At 46.6% G+C, this 18,963-nt stretch overlaps 1 protein-coding gene across 1 annotated transcript in view; it reads right to left on the bottom strand.

Annotated features, from left to right (window-relative positions):
- Nucleotides 1–18,963, bottom strand: part of LOC126548163 (bone morphogenetic protein 1-like) — a 688,441-nt gene that overhangs the window by 37,415 nt on the left and 632,063 nt on the right. Inside the window, exon 11 of the mRNA XM_050196288.2 lies at nt 9,861–9,983. Within this exon, the coding sequence (XP_050052245.1) occupies nt 9,861–9,983 (123 nt within the window). The remainder of the gene's footprint in view (nt 1–9,860; nt 9,984–18,963) is intronic.

Here is an 18,963-nt window from a genome sequence, read left to right on the forward strand (position 1 = left end):
AGGAACACTGTCCTGTCTCCACCGCAGAGCCGACTGAGCGGAGCGTGCGTTCACTCGGCTTCACCACTTTATACGGGCAAACACACTACGCGTCGCTCGTGCCTCTGTAGAGACCTTGTAACCCTGCACGCGCGAGCAACGCTTGCACCGTCGATACCGGGACAGCACGGCAGAGGCGGAACCGACTTCGCGAACGCGCCTCCAGTTTCCATATAATTGATGTATCACACACACACACGCACAAAAATAATAATAATGAAAAAAAAAACAACCTAACGGATAGAAAACCCGCAGAAAGTAACAGTGTATACGGGAAACAAACTGATTAACATTTTTATGTTGAGTTCTTTATATATACAAAATGAAATATACATTTACTTTTGTATCCTTCTTTGCTTATCAGGTTATCATGCGTACGATCTCAGGGATAACGGCGGCGCGGACATGCACGTATCGTAAATGGCGAAACGTATAGTTTGTTCGGAAAACTAATAATTGTGGCGGCTCCTTCTTTTGTCGCTCGCTGTCGCAGTTGGTCTTCGGTGTCACCCTTGTAGACGGCCAGTTAGACGCATGTCCAAGTCTGAACGACCTTTCGTTTCTTGTTTTTTTTTTTTTTCAACCAGAGCGCCGACAATGAATTGAAGGCCAGGCGAATGTCCAACGACAGCTATCAACTGTATACACACCGACACATTCTCAGCACTATTTCGTTTCTCACAGCACTGGTAAAAGCCGGTAATTTAGCTGTCCTTGCGACCGTGCCGCGACGCCTCGTCATACAGGTCACTACAGACGCTTTTATATCTCCGAGTACGCAAAGAGGAAAACGAACACCATTTCCAGTTAAAGCTAATGTACAGATACAAGGAAAGGAAATGAAGAGGAAGAAGTTGTACACATAGTCCACTGCTGCCAAACAACACTTCGACTGGGCAGCTGCCTCGTATGCTGCGATCAGTCGCCTGCGACGACCTCGGGTGGCTGGCTGCGCCCATCCTGGTGTTTCATGCTCGTGCGAGAAGGGGGAAAATAAATAAACGATAATGCGCGCAGCTGTGCTGAGAACTACAGACAGACGCGACGTGCCTTGGGCTTTTCAAGAAGATGTGGTGGAGTTGATAAACAGCTTGATATGTTTTGCGTATTAAGAAACTCGAAATGGCTTACGTGCCCGCGCGGAACGTTGGTTAAAGTGTGTGTCTTTCTTGTTTTAACCTTAGGCGGCCCGACTTTCTTTCGTAATACCCTTAATTAGCTACATTAGCTTGTTATGATTAGCAATTAGGATACATTAGATACTCAGCAGGTTGCGGAAATTCCGGGAGAAATAAATCGCCTGAAAAGTGAAGACACGCAGCTCATGTCTTCATGCACCGCTTACGAGCAAGCGAAGCAATGAAATGTACGACTTAAGAATGGTCAGATACTCGTCGCTTAATACCTCTAAGGGGAGCACACGTCCTGAAAGAACGTTACAGACAAGAACGTACGCACACTCGCACGCAATCAGTCACTCACGCACGCACACGCACATAACATATATCTTACAAGGTATCTTACTTACATGTTTTTCATGGGTCTACATGATAAAAACGAAGTAGCCTAGCGACATACTAAGCAACATGGTCTTTGGGATAAAGGAAACGCGCTCTAAAGTATTATGACAGTCAGGGTCACGAGCTAAACAAGAAAATAAGATTAATTATATGGTACTTCTTTCAAAATCTGACAGCTAGCCCCTCGGAGAATTATATTGCTGACCGATGTCCTGCCGTTCCTTCTTAGCTTCTGCGTGTAACTAGAACGTTGGAAGTGCCCTAAAGGAACTTTACCGCTGCAGGTTTCCGTTGTGGTCCTGCTTTGCTAGCTGCTTCGAAAAATGAACTACAAAGTTTTCATATTCTTGTTATAAATTTGCGAGATATCATGCGGGAACATAGCTGTATCAGATTAGGAGGGACATGCTATACACGGTCTATAATAAATTCCTATGGGGCCAGGTCTCAGCAAAGTTATTACAGTGAAAACGTATTAGGCTGGAGCGTGTCTGAGGGTTTTTATGCGATATACGTTTCCTTCACTCAAAGCTAACCCTGAGCTGTACTGCCATGCGCTATAGCTTCGTGCTTGCTTACTTAACGCAGTAACCGCTGCTTTAGACCGCGAATTTCTCAGCGGACGGCGTTTCAAAAAGAACACTTAACGTTGAGCCACGTTTTAAATAAAGCACGTTGCAAAAGGGCGCCGCCGCTGCGTGTCCAGGAGTGCACATTTTCACAAGGCGCATTCGGTGCCACTTAACGCGAGCTTCAACGGCGAACTGTAGCGCACAAACCCTATTGATAGATGACGCGTGACGGAAATAAATTTCCTCCACCACCTCCCCTCCTCATCCACCCGAACGTCGCCATGCGGCCGTTGTTGCGTTTCTTTTTCTTTTTTTTTTGCACCGAGGTCTTTTTTACTTCCTCCCGTCAAAATTCTCCTCCCGCCAGTTAGGACTGAAGGTATACTCAAAGAACGCACAGTAATTACTTGGAGGCGGAAGAAAGCGTAAACGTAATAGAATGAGAGATGCAGAGAAAACTGCCGTATCGCCTTCCGGGTGCAGCCAGAACCGGCGCAGGGGCGCGTCTACGCCATCGGCGAGGTGACACCAAGCGGCGAACCGTTTTATCCTTGACGAACGCCAGGATGACGACCAACTCTTCTTTTTTTTTTTTCCTTCCTCCTCATTTCGAAAGCACTAATATTGAGAGAAACGGAGAAAAAAAGCGATGAACAAAAAGAGAGGAACATGAACTAAATCGTGCAGAAGAGCTGTCAGCCTACAGCCGAGGAATAACGTTTAAGGCACTGCTCCAAAGAGGCATGTCGGATAACATCTCGAGTTGGCGCGCAGACATTGTCGATTCATCTACCACAGCCGCCGCGGCGCTTCGGATAAAAGATGAATGAAACGGGGTCGATCGGGTGATTCGTCGTGGCCTTAATGGAGTGCGGCGGCGGATTGATTAACCTGCGTAAAACGGTGGTATACGGGATATAGCGCACCTGTATTTATAAGGATTCCGATAGGAATTGGAAATGGGATCGCGAGAGCTTTCAATGTTATCGATGGGCCTCTTCGATTCATTAATGCCGCTTTCAGGAGCAACGGCGCGTGTGCAAGAAAAATGCCAACTCGTATAGCTATCGTATAGGGGAACATAAACACAGGGCGAATTATAGCGTCAGTGCAACATTGCTGGATGAGGCCATCGAAAGAAAGCTAGAAGGAGAAAACAGGGAAACGATTTAAAATATTTAGATTGAGATTTAGAAAAAAAAAAAAAAGAACTGGCGCTGTACACATTGTTTTGTGTCTACTAATTTAATTCCCGCGAATAAAAAGAAATCAAAAGAAAGAAAAGAAAGAAAATGAATGAAGGAAGGTGTGACACGAAAGGAAATAACTGTGTTGTGCGTCTAGTAGTCGTCTGTTCTGATTGACAGTGTATTTTTTTACCTCAAATTTATTTACACGAACTACATAATAACCTTAAAAAAGCTGCGTCGCCAAAACCAAACAGACTGTTCCTCACGAGTAGACTTAGTTCTTCAGTGCATGACAAGTCCTTGAAATAAAGAAAATAAAACTGATTACAGTAGAGCTGCTTTCCTAACTAAAACAGCGAAATGAGCCAAGATTATCTGCTCTGAAATACATCGTTCGGTCTTTCCTCAACACGCTCTGCATTTTTCTAGTAGGTGGGGCACAAACTGCACCTCTGGCTTCCTCACCTCAAGCTTCTTTATTAAATAAATAAATAAATAAATAAATAAATAAATAAATAAATAAATAAATAAATATCACGTTGAAGTGGCTGTAAACTGCGGCCTGGCGTCCTCATTGTAGTACGAGTCAGGAAGTGACCCACAAGAATCGTGCTTTCTCTTTTCTTTTCTTTTTCTTTTCTTTTTTTATGCTCGTGCTCGTGTCCTGCTCCTCAATACGAGGTCACAGGTTCGAATTTTCGACCATGAAGGCCGAATTTCAATAAAGTCGAAATGCAAAATAAAACACTTGTGTTCTGGGATTTAGGTGCACGTTGAAAAGCCCCCAAGCGATCAAATTTATTTCAAAGCGCTCCATCACGGCGTGTCTCACAAACCACGCATTGTGCAGCTTTGTGACGTTAAAACACCATAATTAAGTACTTTGCAGCGAAGCAGCTGGTGCGACTAGAAGCGCTAGAATGCGGGATATGCATGTCTTCACGGTGTCCTAGGAGAACTAGATCATTCGTAGAGTTTATATTTCAATAGATATAAGAAAAGGAGGGGGGGAGTCGCGTTTGGGTGATGTGCAAGCAAATGTTGATATGTGTGGGTTAATTGGTCAAGGGGCTAAATGAATATTGTTAACTCCTTGACCCTTGTTTTCGGCTCGTCTAGAGGCGTTATCTGAAACGCTTACAACGATTCACCGTTCCTCTGCAGGGAGACCCAATATGGCAGCATTTTTGTTATTGTAGAGAATGGGGGCCTTATTATGGGGGGCTGTGTGCTGGAAATATGTAGAGTGCAGATTAACTGTGTACACTGAAAGTAATTCCTGAACACTCGTTTTCTCCCTATATTGATGCTTATATACTCGTACAAGGCGCTTAATTGGTTTCCTTGGTCTCCTCGGTGAAGTAAACGAACAACACTGTCTATATTTGTTTGAAATGTACAGCGCGTTGCCGGTAATGTGTAATATGACACTTGAAACTGTAAATTGCAGCTTTTGTATAAATTAAAAAAAAAAAAGAAAACATGGAGTTTTACGTGCCAAAACCACGACCTGATTGTGAGGCACGCGGTAGTTGGGGGGCTCCGGAAATTTGGACCACCTGGGGTTCTTTAACGTGCACCTAAATCTAAGTAAACGGGTGTTTGCGCATTTCGCCCCCATCGAAATGCGGCCGACCTGGCCGGGATTCGATCCCGTGACCTCGTGCTTAGCAGCCCAACACCATAGCCACTAAGCAACCACGGCGGGTTTTTTGTATAATTTATTTATTCGAGCGTTTCAGAGCGTTACAAGCGCATTTAACAAACGGCGTAGGTACAATGCCCTGAAAAAATTCAACGTGCCACAAAGTTGCCATTTCGCGGGAATAGGAGGCATTTTAAGGATGATGTGCAGGCAAACATTCAACAGCCCCAGTTAATTACGAGCTTTGCAAAAAGTTCCTTAGGCAAGTGTTTTTTGAAAGCGTTAAACGGCTGTTATCCGCGGGGTTTCCCAGTGTCCTAGGAGAACTGTACGTGACATCGAGTTACGTTCGGTAGAAATGGGGGCCACGTTAAGCGTAATGTGTGGCGAAACTTTAATATTCCTAGCTGAAGTATATGAACTTTGAAAATAATTACTGAACATTCGTTTTCTATTTCCACGCGCAGTGGTGTACTATACACGAGTCACCTTGTTTATATTTAGTGGAAATAGGCGGCCAGTCACAGTTCACAGTGCATGGCTTAATTACGGCCTTTGGAGTAAATCACTTTTGCAAGCGTTCCAAAAGCATCACAACTGTGTTTTACAAACGGTGAAGGACTTAGCTCGCCGTTTGGGAAGAACAATCACAAACACCGAGATCAAATTTGGTGAAAATGGAGGAACATCAAGGATGACGCGCACGCGAAGTTAAAAGTGTGCGGGTCAAGTGCGACGTTTGCTAAAGCTTGCTTAAAGCAAGTGCTCGAAATCGTTACATACGGGTAACGTTCTAAAGCGCGTGGATCGATTGCAGGGAAGCGAAATTCCCAATGCTCGAAAGAGACGCAAACTTCGCTGGAAATTGGGCTGTGCATTCTGCAAGATCGCGCAATTGAGTCGGTCGTTCTTTCTTTATCGTGCGATTTTCAACTTTGCGATAGCGACTTGGCGGAAGCACTGCAAGTGCAATGGTTTACACGCCGCCTGCGAGATCGCAGCGCACAGTTGTCTGCACTGCACGCAACTTGACGCAGCCACCACTTGGGCGCACTGCGGTCGTCGCCGCTTGCCGCCAGAGAAAGTGGAGCAGCTTGTACGTAGTTCACGAGCTGAGTTTCATCGAGAAGTTGAATTTCTTTCGCTGCGGTTACATTTTCGTCGTCTCAGCCGTGGCTCGGTGAGTGCAAAATCCAAAACCCTTTAGCGTACACGAACGCGACAGTACGCGCAAGCGAGTGGTGTCTTTCCGGAAACGCCTGAGAAGTCATCGTGAAGTCACGCATCGACACAACCTGTTGGCACCTGGATCACCAATTCATTGACTATAATGTTTGTTTCGACCAGTCAGTGAACCAAATACATGAATTTATCGGTCAACCAAGCAAAGAAACAAATAATTAGGCGCAGTATCGGGAGCAATCACGATTAGAGATCATAATCGGTTGCAGCTCGTACAGTTGGTTTCTTTGGCATAGAACCGTTCGTTACGTTTTAAATCGCACGTACATTCAGTACAGGCAACGGGCATAATGATGCACGCTTCAAATAAAAGGATGACAAAAGCACGCGATGAAATACGTCGTGGCGAACGCGCAGGAAAAACACTCCTTCTATGGACGCGGTTGCGACCTTGTGCAAAGCAGAATGCGGCATTGAACATGCTATAAAGCACAAACCAAAGCACGGCGAAGAGCGTATCTAGCCCTGCGGCCTATGATATACATCTCGCGATCGGTGGGCAACGAAATAAAGGTTGATGATCGCGCGGGTCCGCAAGCACAAGCTCCATTTCACGTTCGTACTCGTACCAACCGATATCCTTTGTGCCAACCTCGTACCGACTTGACCTGCGGGCTTCTTACGCTTCTGTACGCATGCGAGTAATGTGTTGGACCAGAAAAGCTGGCTGCGACCTTTCCAATGACGTGCTTTGATATTTTGCCGTTAAATATGGTCTAGAAAAGTGTACAAACGTTCCAAAGGCAGCGCTTGAATGTTGTTTAGATCGGAATATAGCCATGTCATTCGACGCTTGTAAAACAAACAAAAAATAAAATCAAAATAATTAAAACGCAGGGTACTCATTCAGGGGCTCAAGCTACTTATTTGCAAGTACAACAGAGTGGGTGTTGCATTCGGTACTGACAAAAGGTGCATCATTTGGTCTTCTTTCCGTGTCTTAGTTAAAATTCTTGAGTGGAACCAGGACGATGTACGGACAGACTGCCAGTGACATAAACGCTCTAGTGACGGTCAAAGTCCCCATTAACTTCTGATTCATGTCGGCACGAACCAGACGCATAACTAGAGGCCCCATTTTCTTACCGCGATTTGTTATACCAGCATTTTACGACAAACTGGGAGGTCAAAGCATATTTATGTCCGGAGCTGAGTAATAAAGGAGTCATAATTGGGACGTAGTAAACACAGGCCCGTTTTTTTTTCTTTGGTACAGTTTGTGGTGCTGCTTCTTTCCCACTCACAACTCTATGAATAAAACGCGTTCTATCTTAAGAGAGAATGTGTTGAAAATGCTCTTTACATTGAATTATTAGCGCTTTCTATAAGTACTGTTTGGCTAGGAGAGGAGACGTAGCTGGCATAACCCATGATGCCAACCTCTCCTGCCCACACATCACATTTAATAATGATAAGAAAAAGAAAGAAATGTGCTGTGACGCAATTAACAGCTATTCTCTACCAGCGGTCACTTATTCAAGCAAGCACTAGATTCTTTTTTGTGTCTCTACACAGTACCTCGAACAGTGCGGTTTGACGACTGCGCAGATGCCTCAGACTGGCGAAAAGCTTTTAGTAGTACTTTTGTATACATCGTCATAATTGTGCTACGTTCCAGGTAGGGTATAGTAAAAAAAAAGAGTTACACCCGTTTCTGCATTAGCTTCGCCGCAACCTTCGAGGCACATGTGTTTCAGAATTAAACGAGCTGCTCTCGCTTCGCTGCCAGAGTCTTTCTATGCCTTTACCATCTCCTTGGAAGCTCTCTGCCTGGAAAGTTACTACGATTCTTCCAATTGAAAATGAAAATCCGAGATGCTGCCCGCGATCATTGTACGCAACATTTTGAGGCAGCAATGAAGAGGTGCGGTTGTTCACGGTCGCGAGTCGGCCGGGGGTGCTTGCGGACGCGAGCGCGCGGGCAATGCCTCGGTGTCGCCGCTATACGGACAACTGCAACAACTGCGGTGAAGTGTGGAGGACCCTCGAGCACTCGCTCCTGCGGTGCCGTGCCTTCGACGCACCGCGGGAGGAACTCCTGAGCTGAAATACTGCGCGCACGAAATGCCAGCCAGCCGCTCCGAGCCTATATTATTATGGCCACGCGCATCCCCTCGCGCGCGGGGGTGGCAGCTCACAAAACAGTGTACCTTCTTCCAGCAGTCGGGCCGCGACACTTGGCAGCTCTGCGTAAGCTAACAGTGCCTATGTGCGGAAAAGCAGTTCCACAAGCGAACTATGGATATATTTTATCCTAGTCGCTCTGTGGTGTATAGGTAAATAGTTATTTTCTTCCCTTTATCTTGTCTGGCTATGCTCTTTCCCTGTCATTTTCACTCCTCGTTCAACTGTTATTTGCCCACCAAGGCCTTCGGGTTGCTGCGTAGCGTTGCGCTGTTGTGGCTTCCCTCTTAGTGCGGCATAGTGGGCGACACACACGCTGACTGCGCTGCTGGTTTAGCACGCAGTCGTTCCTCCGAGCAAATTCTGATACCCTTTTCCAGGAGAGACGGTTCAGTCTTCTTTTGCGTGGCGCTCACAGCGTGCTATATGCACCGATCCGGAGCGGCAGCGTACGCGCACTTCTATTCGCATCTACGACCCAACGGGCAATTTTCGCGTGCCGTGTGGACTTGACAGGCGTGCTCGGGCATGTCTGCACCGTGTTAACGTTGCCTACACAAGAGACTTATCGCGTAAAATTAAGTGGGTAGGATCGCCACGGCAGAGCTGGGTGCAATAGCAAAAGAACATACCCTACTTCATCTGCAATTGCAACCTCTTCGCACTGTAAAGGACCGCGTCCTAGCGACCGCACCAAATGCACCTCAGGGTTGTCACTTCGCGCGGCAACGTGTTCTTGGACTATATTGTCGCCATTTGGTCCCGCACTACGAAGGCGCCTTTAGCTTTGCTGCAGGAAAATGGCTTCAACGAGATACTTTAATTCTCTGGGTTGTCTTACATGTTTGTTAAGAGTCCTTTACTTTGTTAGTATCATTTCATTTATTGTTGCACTCACCTGGAGTAGCATCAGGCGTGACACGGCAAACCTCTACAGGTTTATTTAAAGGGCCTCGCGATCTCCTCCTCTGCGAGGTGCCTGCTCAACCACGTTTCGAAGCTATATTACACAGTCGCTGAGCAACCGAACAGGCAATAGGTTAACATTAGCACTGAGGAGGGCCAGTGGAAGACTTTGCGCTGGCTTGGGCCGGAGCACGCGTGCCTTGCTTAAGGGTGCGAGCATACATCAGAAGCATATAAGTACGGTGTCTTCCCGTGGTGCCGCGCGGAAAGTGCGGCGCTGTGACGACCGGCAATCTCTTAAAAGCGCCTTTTCACACTCTGAGCGCTGCAGTTCGATACTTCCGAGAAGTTTGCGTCACTCTCGCTTGTGCCAAACTAGGGGTCGAGAATGGACAGGTATACTTGTACACCTACGGATGCTTTCCGAACAAAAATACAGAAAATAAATTTTCCTTTTTCGTGCACTGAGGATTAATCTAATGCGTCTGCGTAAACGCTCAAGGATGGGAAGTATACCGGGATAAACAAAGAGAAAAATAGAGATTACGAAATAAAGGAAAGGGGGAAGGAAAGAAATATAGCCACGAACACTGCGCACGAACTATATATACACCGATCGTACCTTCGCACTTCTTGCCGTCCGAGTGTAGCTCGTAGCCGATGTTGCACTCGCAGCGGTAGCCGCCCAGGGTGTTGACGCACTCGTGTTCGCAGCCATGCTGTGTGTTCTGGCACTCGTCGAACTCTGGAAGCGGAGGGATCAGGCGGGATTAGACATTCACTTAGAGGCAGAAATAGAGTCGACCAAGCGCCATTTGCCAAAGAGCACTTTGTTTCTTTCAAGTACCCTGTATCGCACGATATAGGGTATACTTGGTTTGTAAGAGCGAACGTCGGCCGTTTGTGATAGCAAACGAGATGGCAGTACTGACGCCGGTCAGTAGCCAACAGCGCTTTTGACAAAGCTTTTAAGTGGTAAGTGCTATATGCTACTGGACCGGCCCCGCTTCGCTAATGGGATGTTAGTCAACACGACAGGCTGGCATCTAATCTTACGAGCAGTTCAGTAGTAAGAACTTTTTTTGTGAATAAGGGCCTAGTTTTATTGGTCTGAAAACCCTTCTTAAGCTGGCCCCTATATTTGCACCTTTAATATATCAGTAGCTGCTTCAATAAACGTTTAGGATCAACTGAGAACTGCAGGGCTTGTAAGTCATAGAGTGAAGCTGATGATGGGTTCCCGCTTGGCAGAGATTGATTGCGTCTCTGTGGGCATTGATTTGCGCAGATTCCAAGATTATTTACCATTTGGCAAAGTCCAGGCTGCAGGAGGTGAACATGCTGTTATGTTACTTGCATTCGTAAACATACGCCTTTTGAGCTGCGGAAATTAAAAAAAAAACAAGAACAAAAGAACATATATCGGCCCAGCCTCGGTGTTCACTTTGTCATGTCTATATCTTCCTGCGACCGCTCTGTTTCGAGCACCGAAACTTGTCGGCTCAATTTTCGCAGCGAAATTTACCATCGCCAGCATACTGAAAGTTGATCCAAGGAATATTGAATACCTCTAATGAACATTTTGAACGAATGAACAATGACAATTTCTCGATATGTTTCCTTTCGTGTCATCGCAAAAAGTTTGAGCAATTGCTTCAGCTTGCAGTTCTTCGCACAGTGAGACGACGAAGCTGTCTATATCTTCGAAGGCTGCGGAATGGCTTCCCGGATACTGCCGCGAAGTCCACTGGGCAAGCATGCCTTAAAGAAAAAAATAAAATAAAGGCAAGCCCCCCCCCCCCCCCCCCCCCTCAAAAAAAAAAAAAAAAGAAGAAGCTCTTGAAAACAACCGGAAGCACCAGAACAGTTGGCACGGCCCTTAGAACGGGTTGTTCACGCGCTGCACGTTAAAAGCCATCAGCATGGGTGGCAAGCGGAACGTGTACACGCAGATAACTTGGGAGCAGCCAAGTCACATTGTCGCCCGCCGCAAGTTTGACGAGCGGTGAATTGCCTGACGTCGCGAGGCGGGCAAGCGTGCGACGCCATTGCCAGGTAGTAGTAGTACCCCCTGTGTATACAGGGACATGCGTGCACGTACGTGCCGGCGGTTATTACCGGCGGGTTTAATAAACGACGCCGTCATCAAAGTGCCCCTCGCCGACCTTGGCCCAAGGTCGCTGCCCAGCTTGGCTCTTCCTTGCCGGCCTTATACCGGATGCGTCCAGTCGTAAGCATCAATCGTTTCGAGCGTGTGAACACGCAAACGTACACGAGCTGCGCGCGTTATGCATGTATACTGTGCAGTGGGAGAGTTCCAAAATAGACGCGACGGAAAGGGTCACAGCGTCCGTTAAATGTGGCCCTCGTTTAACGCTGCGCGCACTAACTTCAACCAGGAGCTCCTCCGAATATTTACGAGAGGCTTTGAGAATTTCCGTATGCTGAAATGAATAATAATTGACTGTTTCTGCAGAACATGCCATTGGGCGGAAAGAGTGCATGTTGCCACTTTATCGCGTTTAACTATACGTCGCTGGTTAAAGGGACACTAAATAGCATCATTGTACCTGCTTAGACTATACTGTTTCAAGAGTGGGAAATGTGAATTACTACTCGAGAAAATGTAGGGCAAAGATTCCTTATTTGAATTTCGCCTGAGACCTGAGCATCGGTACGTAAGTGTGACGTACCGACGTACGTACGTATCCGCCGCGGTTTTCGGAGTATTTTCTCGTATTTGTGTTACTATGGTGCAGGAAGAGCTCTGAAACCTTACCAGGCTAAGTGTTTCGTTCCTTTAGAGCGCAGTGCAACTTTGTTTTTCTTATCGATAAGCAGTTCACATATGAGCGAGCGTTGTTAGAATTCATGACGTCACGGCAAGCGGGTACGGAAAGTTCAAAGCGGCGGCGCCACCCTTCACACGGTTCTCGCTTCTTATTTATCCTTAGCAAGGCTCAACTCGCGCTGAGCTTGGTCGTTTTGCATTGCAGAAACGTAATTTATTAATACAGCACAATATTGCTATTTATTATCCGTTTAAGACGCGACACAATCCCTTCATCGGGCAGTAGCCGCTATGTTTTCCGTGATTTGTGCTATAATGATGAATTCTATGGACGCAGAGCTCATGCAACGTACCATCGAATACCCGCGTTTCCTCTTTCTTTTCTTGAGCAGCGTTCGTCAATCACGATGCCAGTGTTGTCAATGGTACCTTATTTGAAATGAAACATCTATGTTATAGCGCTCATAGACCCATATTTTGTAGTCAAGGCAGATATTGCCACTTCCAATATTGCCTTTTGGGATGCAGCTGACGTGGGCAGTCCGTAAGCCTGCATCTAGGGCATATCTTGACAGTCGAGATAACCAGACGAAACGGGACCAACATGCTCCCATTAAGAGTCCTAGCCTCTCCGTAAAGCCTTATCGTTTCTGGAATACCGGACAGCTGGTGCTGCCATCTCGAGTCACGCCGATTTCAACTTAGTTTCTGGTGTAAAGGCGTCCGACAGCAACAATTATTGATGTAAAAAAAAAGTATGGGGTTTTACGTGCCAAAACCACGATCTGATTATGAGGCACACCGTAGTGGGGGACTCTGGAAATTCGGACCACCTGGGTTTCTTTAACGTGCACCTAAATCTAAGTACCACGGGTGTTTTCGCATTTCGCCCCCATCGAAATGCGGCCGCCGTGGCCGGGATTCGATCCCGCGTCCTCGTGCTCAGTAGCCGCACATCTAAGCCACTGAGAAACCGCGGCGGGTACTTACTGACGCATACACTTTTTCCTCCTTTCGGCGAGGACCCCCATACCGTGAAAGGGAATACGTATTCCGTAAACGGGAATAGAATACAGGCATATTAGGGCTTAGAATGTCGGTGAAACATTCCCGTTTACGGAAACAGTATAGGGGTATATCGGAAAGTTTGGCGTATACCCACATACTGGATGGCAGCAGCTCAGGTAGCGACACATTCGTGACGCATTGTTGGACCATAACGTGTTAAAACACTTTGTTTCTTTTCTTGCAGGGGTGTCTTCTTCGAAATAATAAAGAAAAGGAGTCACTATATGTCAATGATTACTGCTGCCAGCGTCTTTATAAAAGCGGTTAAGCAGGGCATAGCCGTTGCAATTTTCGTTTTGTGTTCTCCAGTTGAACTCAGTGAAACAAGACAGCGCCACCGGCGCCACACGTTTCCGGTATTCCGTAAACAGTAGCAATTCACGGACAGGTTAAACCCACTCTTTTTTCCCCTTTTTCAAGCTGCCATGAGGTGAGCTAAAGCCCTAACCCGAAATCACCGGGTGCTTATACTCGAGACTAAACGGCACTTCGTGGACGGATAGTCCCGTATACGCGACTCTGAAGTTTGGCACGCGACCTGTGCGAGGAATCGGCGCGCCTTCAGGAAGTACCACGCGTCGATCGTGAGCGCGGTGATCGGCGAGCGTCGGCTACCTACTGCCACCACGCAGCACGATCCGTGAGGCTCCGATGAGGGAAGTCCGCCTCATATTGAGCCCCCAGCTCACGCACCAATCGATCGCGAGAATCTCTGTGTGTATAAACTCGGCACCGAAGACGCTGCCCCGTCGAAATGAGCCAATTTGCTTTCCGTGAGGTCGCGTGCTTGAACGCCGGCTCGCTACGAACGCTGGGCGTTCCTTTTTTTTTGCCTCCCACGGGAAGGAAAAACGGGGCGATGACGAGAATAAAAGATAGCTTGCCGTGTCGTGCCAGGCGGGAACAGTGATATCAGTGCCAAGCTGTGATTGAAGCATTCTCCGCGAGGGTTCTGTTCTATATTATTATTATTATTATTATTATTATTATTATTGTTATTATTATTATTATTATTATTATTATTATTTGCCCAATACATCTTTTCTGTTTCATATCCACGCGTCTACGCTAGTTCGTTTCGGAGTGCCGGAGTACGTACAGCTTGGTCGATACGTAAGAGGTAACATAGAGCGTAAAGCTGCACACTTTCCGTGTCTCGTGACCGAATGACGTCAGGACGTTAGCGTTTAGTCAGCTTTAGACTCTATTCGCAACTGCATTGATACAAGGGCGACATCCTTGTGCACCATCAGATCAAGTCGGCGGATGTCCCCATGCGCCGTACTGTTTCAAGTTGGAAAAAAAATATGCCGATCAAGATGGTGTGATTGTGACAGCCTGGTCTCCTCATTACTTCGTGGAAGTTTAAACCTGACTCACTACCACGATAGTGGTAACTTGGGTTTGGTTTCTTAGCCATGTTAGAATAATTTGTAACGCTGACAGACAAATACAATAGAGGAAAGACGCAGGACACGTGAAACACTTCCCGTGCCCTGTGTCATTTCTTGTGTCCTTGCCTCTTAGACTTAAAAACAATTTCAACATGAAAATACGCCATGGAATTTTCAAATTTCGGGGGTGCTGCTTGTCACAAGTGCACAATTCAGGACAATGGCCTAAAAGTATGTTAACGTAGTTTCAAACAAGATATAGCCATTCAAAACGAAGCACGACGCTTTTGCAACGCTGTACATAGGGCAACAGTGTGACCTCTGCAACATCCAGTCTCGCTCGTACATTTCACTCCAGCTGAAGAGGTCCCATTTTTGTATAGCTGTGAAGCGCAAGAAAACCGCCAACCGCAGGGTCTGGCCAGGATTCAAGGATGATGACTGTGAGCACGTGATAGGCGCGAAACGCACAAGCACATGCTGCTCGCGCTGCCAATCCAGCTTCGACGAAGCCAGGGAGTGTCCCAGCGTGAAGGTGCCCTAATCGCGAGCCCATCTATTTGGAGATGACGCGTCACGGGCTTCTTTTAGGCCCTCGTCCAGCGCCTTCCATGCGGAACGCAGTGACCACTTTAGCCAGCTCGCTCGGTTTTCCCGGCACGACACGCTATCAATTACGGCGGCGTCACTTAGTTTCATGAGGCGTTCAAGGATGAGAGCGTCATCTTCACTTTAAATGACGTAAATGCCATATGGTGCTGAGGAAAAAAAGAAAGAGTGTAGGGGTACGAGCACTTCTATTCTTACTCAATTCATTGCCGCTAACAAAAGAAAGCTGGCTTAAAAGCAGCCGGCACATGATAAGATACCAACCCTAATTAAACGCAGCATCGTTGCTATATTATACGGACACCCGAAGGAATCTCTAAAACGATTGGACTTGCGCTTGTCACGCGGCCACTGTAGCACTTGGGGAAACCATAAACGACTGGCAATGAACGATTAGCAGCAACTATAAGCAGAGCGATGGCAAGAGAGACTGCGCGATCTAATCGAAAGAGGACATAAAACAATGGAAAAAAGAAAAACAGTCATCAAAGCTACATGCAAGAAGTTGTAAACAGGATACTTCACGTGCAGCGGGAATCAATGGCAGAGAGCGCAACGTGCTCGGTGCTCAAAGCTTGGTGACACCGTTTGTTTTTTATTTTGTTTGTAGCATGTTTTCGACCCTGCTTTTTTTTTCTAAGTTATGGGGTATTACGTACCAAAATCACGGTATGATAATGAGGCACGCTGTAGTGGGGCACTCCAAATGAATTTTGACCACCTGGGGCTCTTTAACGTGCACCTATATCTAAGTAAACGAGCGTTCTGTGTCGTTTCTTTCTTTTTCTCTTCTTTTATTTCTTCTTCTTATTTTTTTCTTTTGCATTCCGTCCCCATTCGAATGCGCCCGCCGCGTCCGTGATCGAACGCGCCACCGCTGAGCTATCCACCAAGCTGCTAAGCTACCACAGCGGGTGGCCCTCCTCTTATGGGTGCCTCGCGTAATTTGTTTTTCTTCATTCATGCTACTCATATATGTCATTCATATAGATATACGCCCACACAGACCTGGCGAAGAAACACACAGTGAAACCAGAGCAAACATACAGTGGAAAAGAATTGTTATGCTTACCAGTTATGGTACAAATACTCAAGTAAAGGGAAATGAAAGTGGACGGAAAGACCCCGCTTGCTGCAGACGGGAGCCGAACACCCATCTTTCACATTACGCGTCTGGCACTTTACCAGTCAAGGTATACCGTGGCGTCGAATGTTCCAAATCTGTCTCGGCCGTCAGTGGCCAAGGGGCGGCGGACGTGAAAACTTCCTTTTTTGTAACCACAAGCGTCTGTTTCTTCACATGGTTGTGACTATCAACAACTCGAGCCCCTCGGATCCTATTGTTGTCGCTCATATAGTGATTGGCAGCTTTTTTTTTCTTTTCTATCCTCTTTCCAACCTATTTTCCACCATTCAAACGAAGGGGGATGGCACACCGAAAACTGTCGGCTGGTTGACCTGCCAACATTTCCTCTCTCTCTCTCTCTCTCTCTGTTTGAACAAGTACTGCGGTGTACCAGTACGGCTCATCGCAATTTTAACGGGAACAAACGGGAACAAAAAGGCGGAGGCATAGTTACCACATACTTAAGCGTTCCACATATATCTTTTCTTAAAATTTTCTCTTGGCTTCGTTTAGATAAATTACAACTCACTCGTTTTTTTTCTTTATCTATATTATTATCATTGCAGTTTCCTGCGGAAACTGCGAACGGTAATTGCGAAAGGCGTTGGGCGCTGCTCTTCCTTTTTTTTTTTGGCACTTCTGGACGTATTTTTCGTGCGAAAGAAGAAAGATCTTGCAACGCCGCATTGTTATTAGTCAAGCGCTCAAGGAGGGTGCTAATTAATACAGAACATGACACTTCATTTACGCTGAGCTTTTTCTTTTCGCGCGCGTGTACAGAGACTTGTTTTCTAACGAGGATCCCACAGATTGCAAAAGCTATCCCCGTATTCTGAGAAAAGAGTTTCAAAATGCAACACTGCAACTTGCTGCGGTATAAACGTGACACATTAGGGCTCATGCAGTGGTTGCCCGCTAATTTAAGCGCTTTGTTCAAGTAATGAGTCAAGTTTCTTGAAATTTTATGACTGCTGTATGTGCATGTATGAATGTTTAAACCAGTCAATCAATTTATAAAGAAGTAGCTGTATTGCAGGTATAGTTTCATTTGGCAATAATAATGAAACAAGAAACAACGTGAAAAGCGAACTAACTTACGCAAGCACGGTTGAGTAACACACTTAATAGTAGGTTAGCACCTGTCGGCTCTTGCTAGCCTTCTGCAAAATGCATCCGTAGTAGAACAGCAGCAGCTTGCTTCTGGCGCTCTCCTTGTTCCCTTCCGTCCTTCCTTGTTTGCGCCAAGCGATCATATTTACACATACGGTCCACTCAGCAGCTTGCTTCCGGGGCCGAATTTTCAGAACCTTTCTTTCGTAAGTGCGGTCTGCCATTGGCCGGCCAAGTTCGCTAATATTTGTGCAGCATCATGACTGGATGACACCTGCATACTCTTACAAATATAGTTGTAGCGTAAGAACTTGTTTCTGAACACGACCTCTGTCTGCAGCAGCGCGCAGAGGAAAAAAAATTAATGAATGAATCGCCAATCTTTGCAAAGGTGAATTATCGGTATGATGGCATGAATGGTAACTTATGGGTGTGTACGAATAGCGGTATTTTGGAATCGATTCGAATACCCATATTAGCGAAAATATGGTGAAGGACATAGAATCGGATCCTGTATGCTTCGTATAAACAAAATTGAATAAAAAGAAAAGGAGAAAGAAACAGAGAGAGAAAAGAGCGCACCTCTTCAGTGAAAAATATTAAAGTTCACTCAATATTTTGCTTCAATTAGTTCAACAAATATACAGAGAGACTATAGAAAAAAAAAACACCCTTCAATAGGTAACTATAGAAGATATGGAGAAAAAAAGAAAACGCGATTGTGCGTGTTACAGGCGGGACTGGTGTCCTCCAGTATTGGTTCAGCATTTCTAATAGAGATGGATAAACAACATGGGTTGAGGCGACGTTTCAGTGTGTTTCCCCCCCCCCCCCCCACCCCTTGATAGCCAATAGCAGCAGTTCTGCAGCGTACTCTCCGCCACAGAAACATTCAAGCATCTTGGGTATCGAAACCTCGAATCGAATACGACAAGAATAACACAGACTATTCCATTCCTATCGGAAATGTGCAATGTTAATCGCACACCCCTACGATTTAAATTAGCAATTTCGTAAAAAAATAATCGAAAAAATTCACCGACGATTACGACACTCTCTAAAGGAAATTTGAGCGCAGTTGTACATGTGTTTTCATTTCGCGATATATTGGGTGGCGCCGACAATCTATCTCCTGCGGTACGTTGCAAACCGAACGAAGTGTGGCGCGACTGCCTCGCTAATCGGGACATCGCGAGAGGAAGTGCGTGGGTGACGCGTGGGCGCGACTCACAGCAGCTGCCGCAGGCTCATGCAGCGCTTTGTTTGTTTGTTTGTTTGTTTGTGTCATGCAGGCTCCATCTCGCCGCCATCGTCGCCGCAAAGCCCCTCGTGCGCGGCACTACGCTTTTCTTCTCCACGCTTTCGCCCTACCCTCCTCCGCTTTCCGCCTCATGGTTCCGCTGCACCCTGCTTTTCCGCTTTCCTCCTCGCGCTGTCTTCGCTCCCGCTGCTTTTTTCATCCGCCGCTGCGCTTCGCGTTCGCTCTTATTTTCGCCGTGCTCGTTCGCTCGGTTACGGCGTAGCGCGCCGACGCCGACGCTCGCCGCAGGAACGGTCACCTTTATCACGAAGTAGCGGCCACGCGTGTGTTGGTTCCTCAAAAGCTCCCGGTAAAGACCGCCACAAG

Source organism: Dermacentor andersoni, chromosome 1 (assembly GCF_023375885.2).
Source record: "Dermacentor andersoni chromosome 1, qqDerAnde1_hic_scaffold, whole genome shotgun sequence".
Lineage (NCBI taxonomy): Eukaryota > Metazoa > Arthropoda > Arachnida > Ixodida > Ixodidae > Dermacentor > Dermacentor andersoni.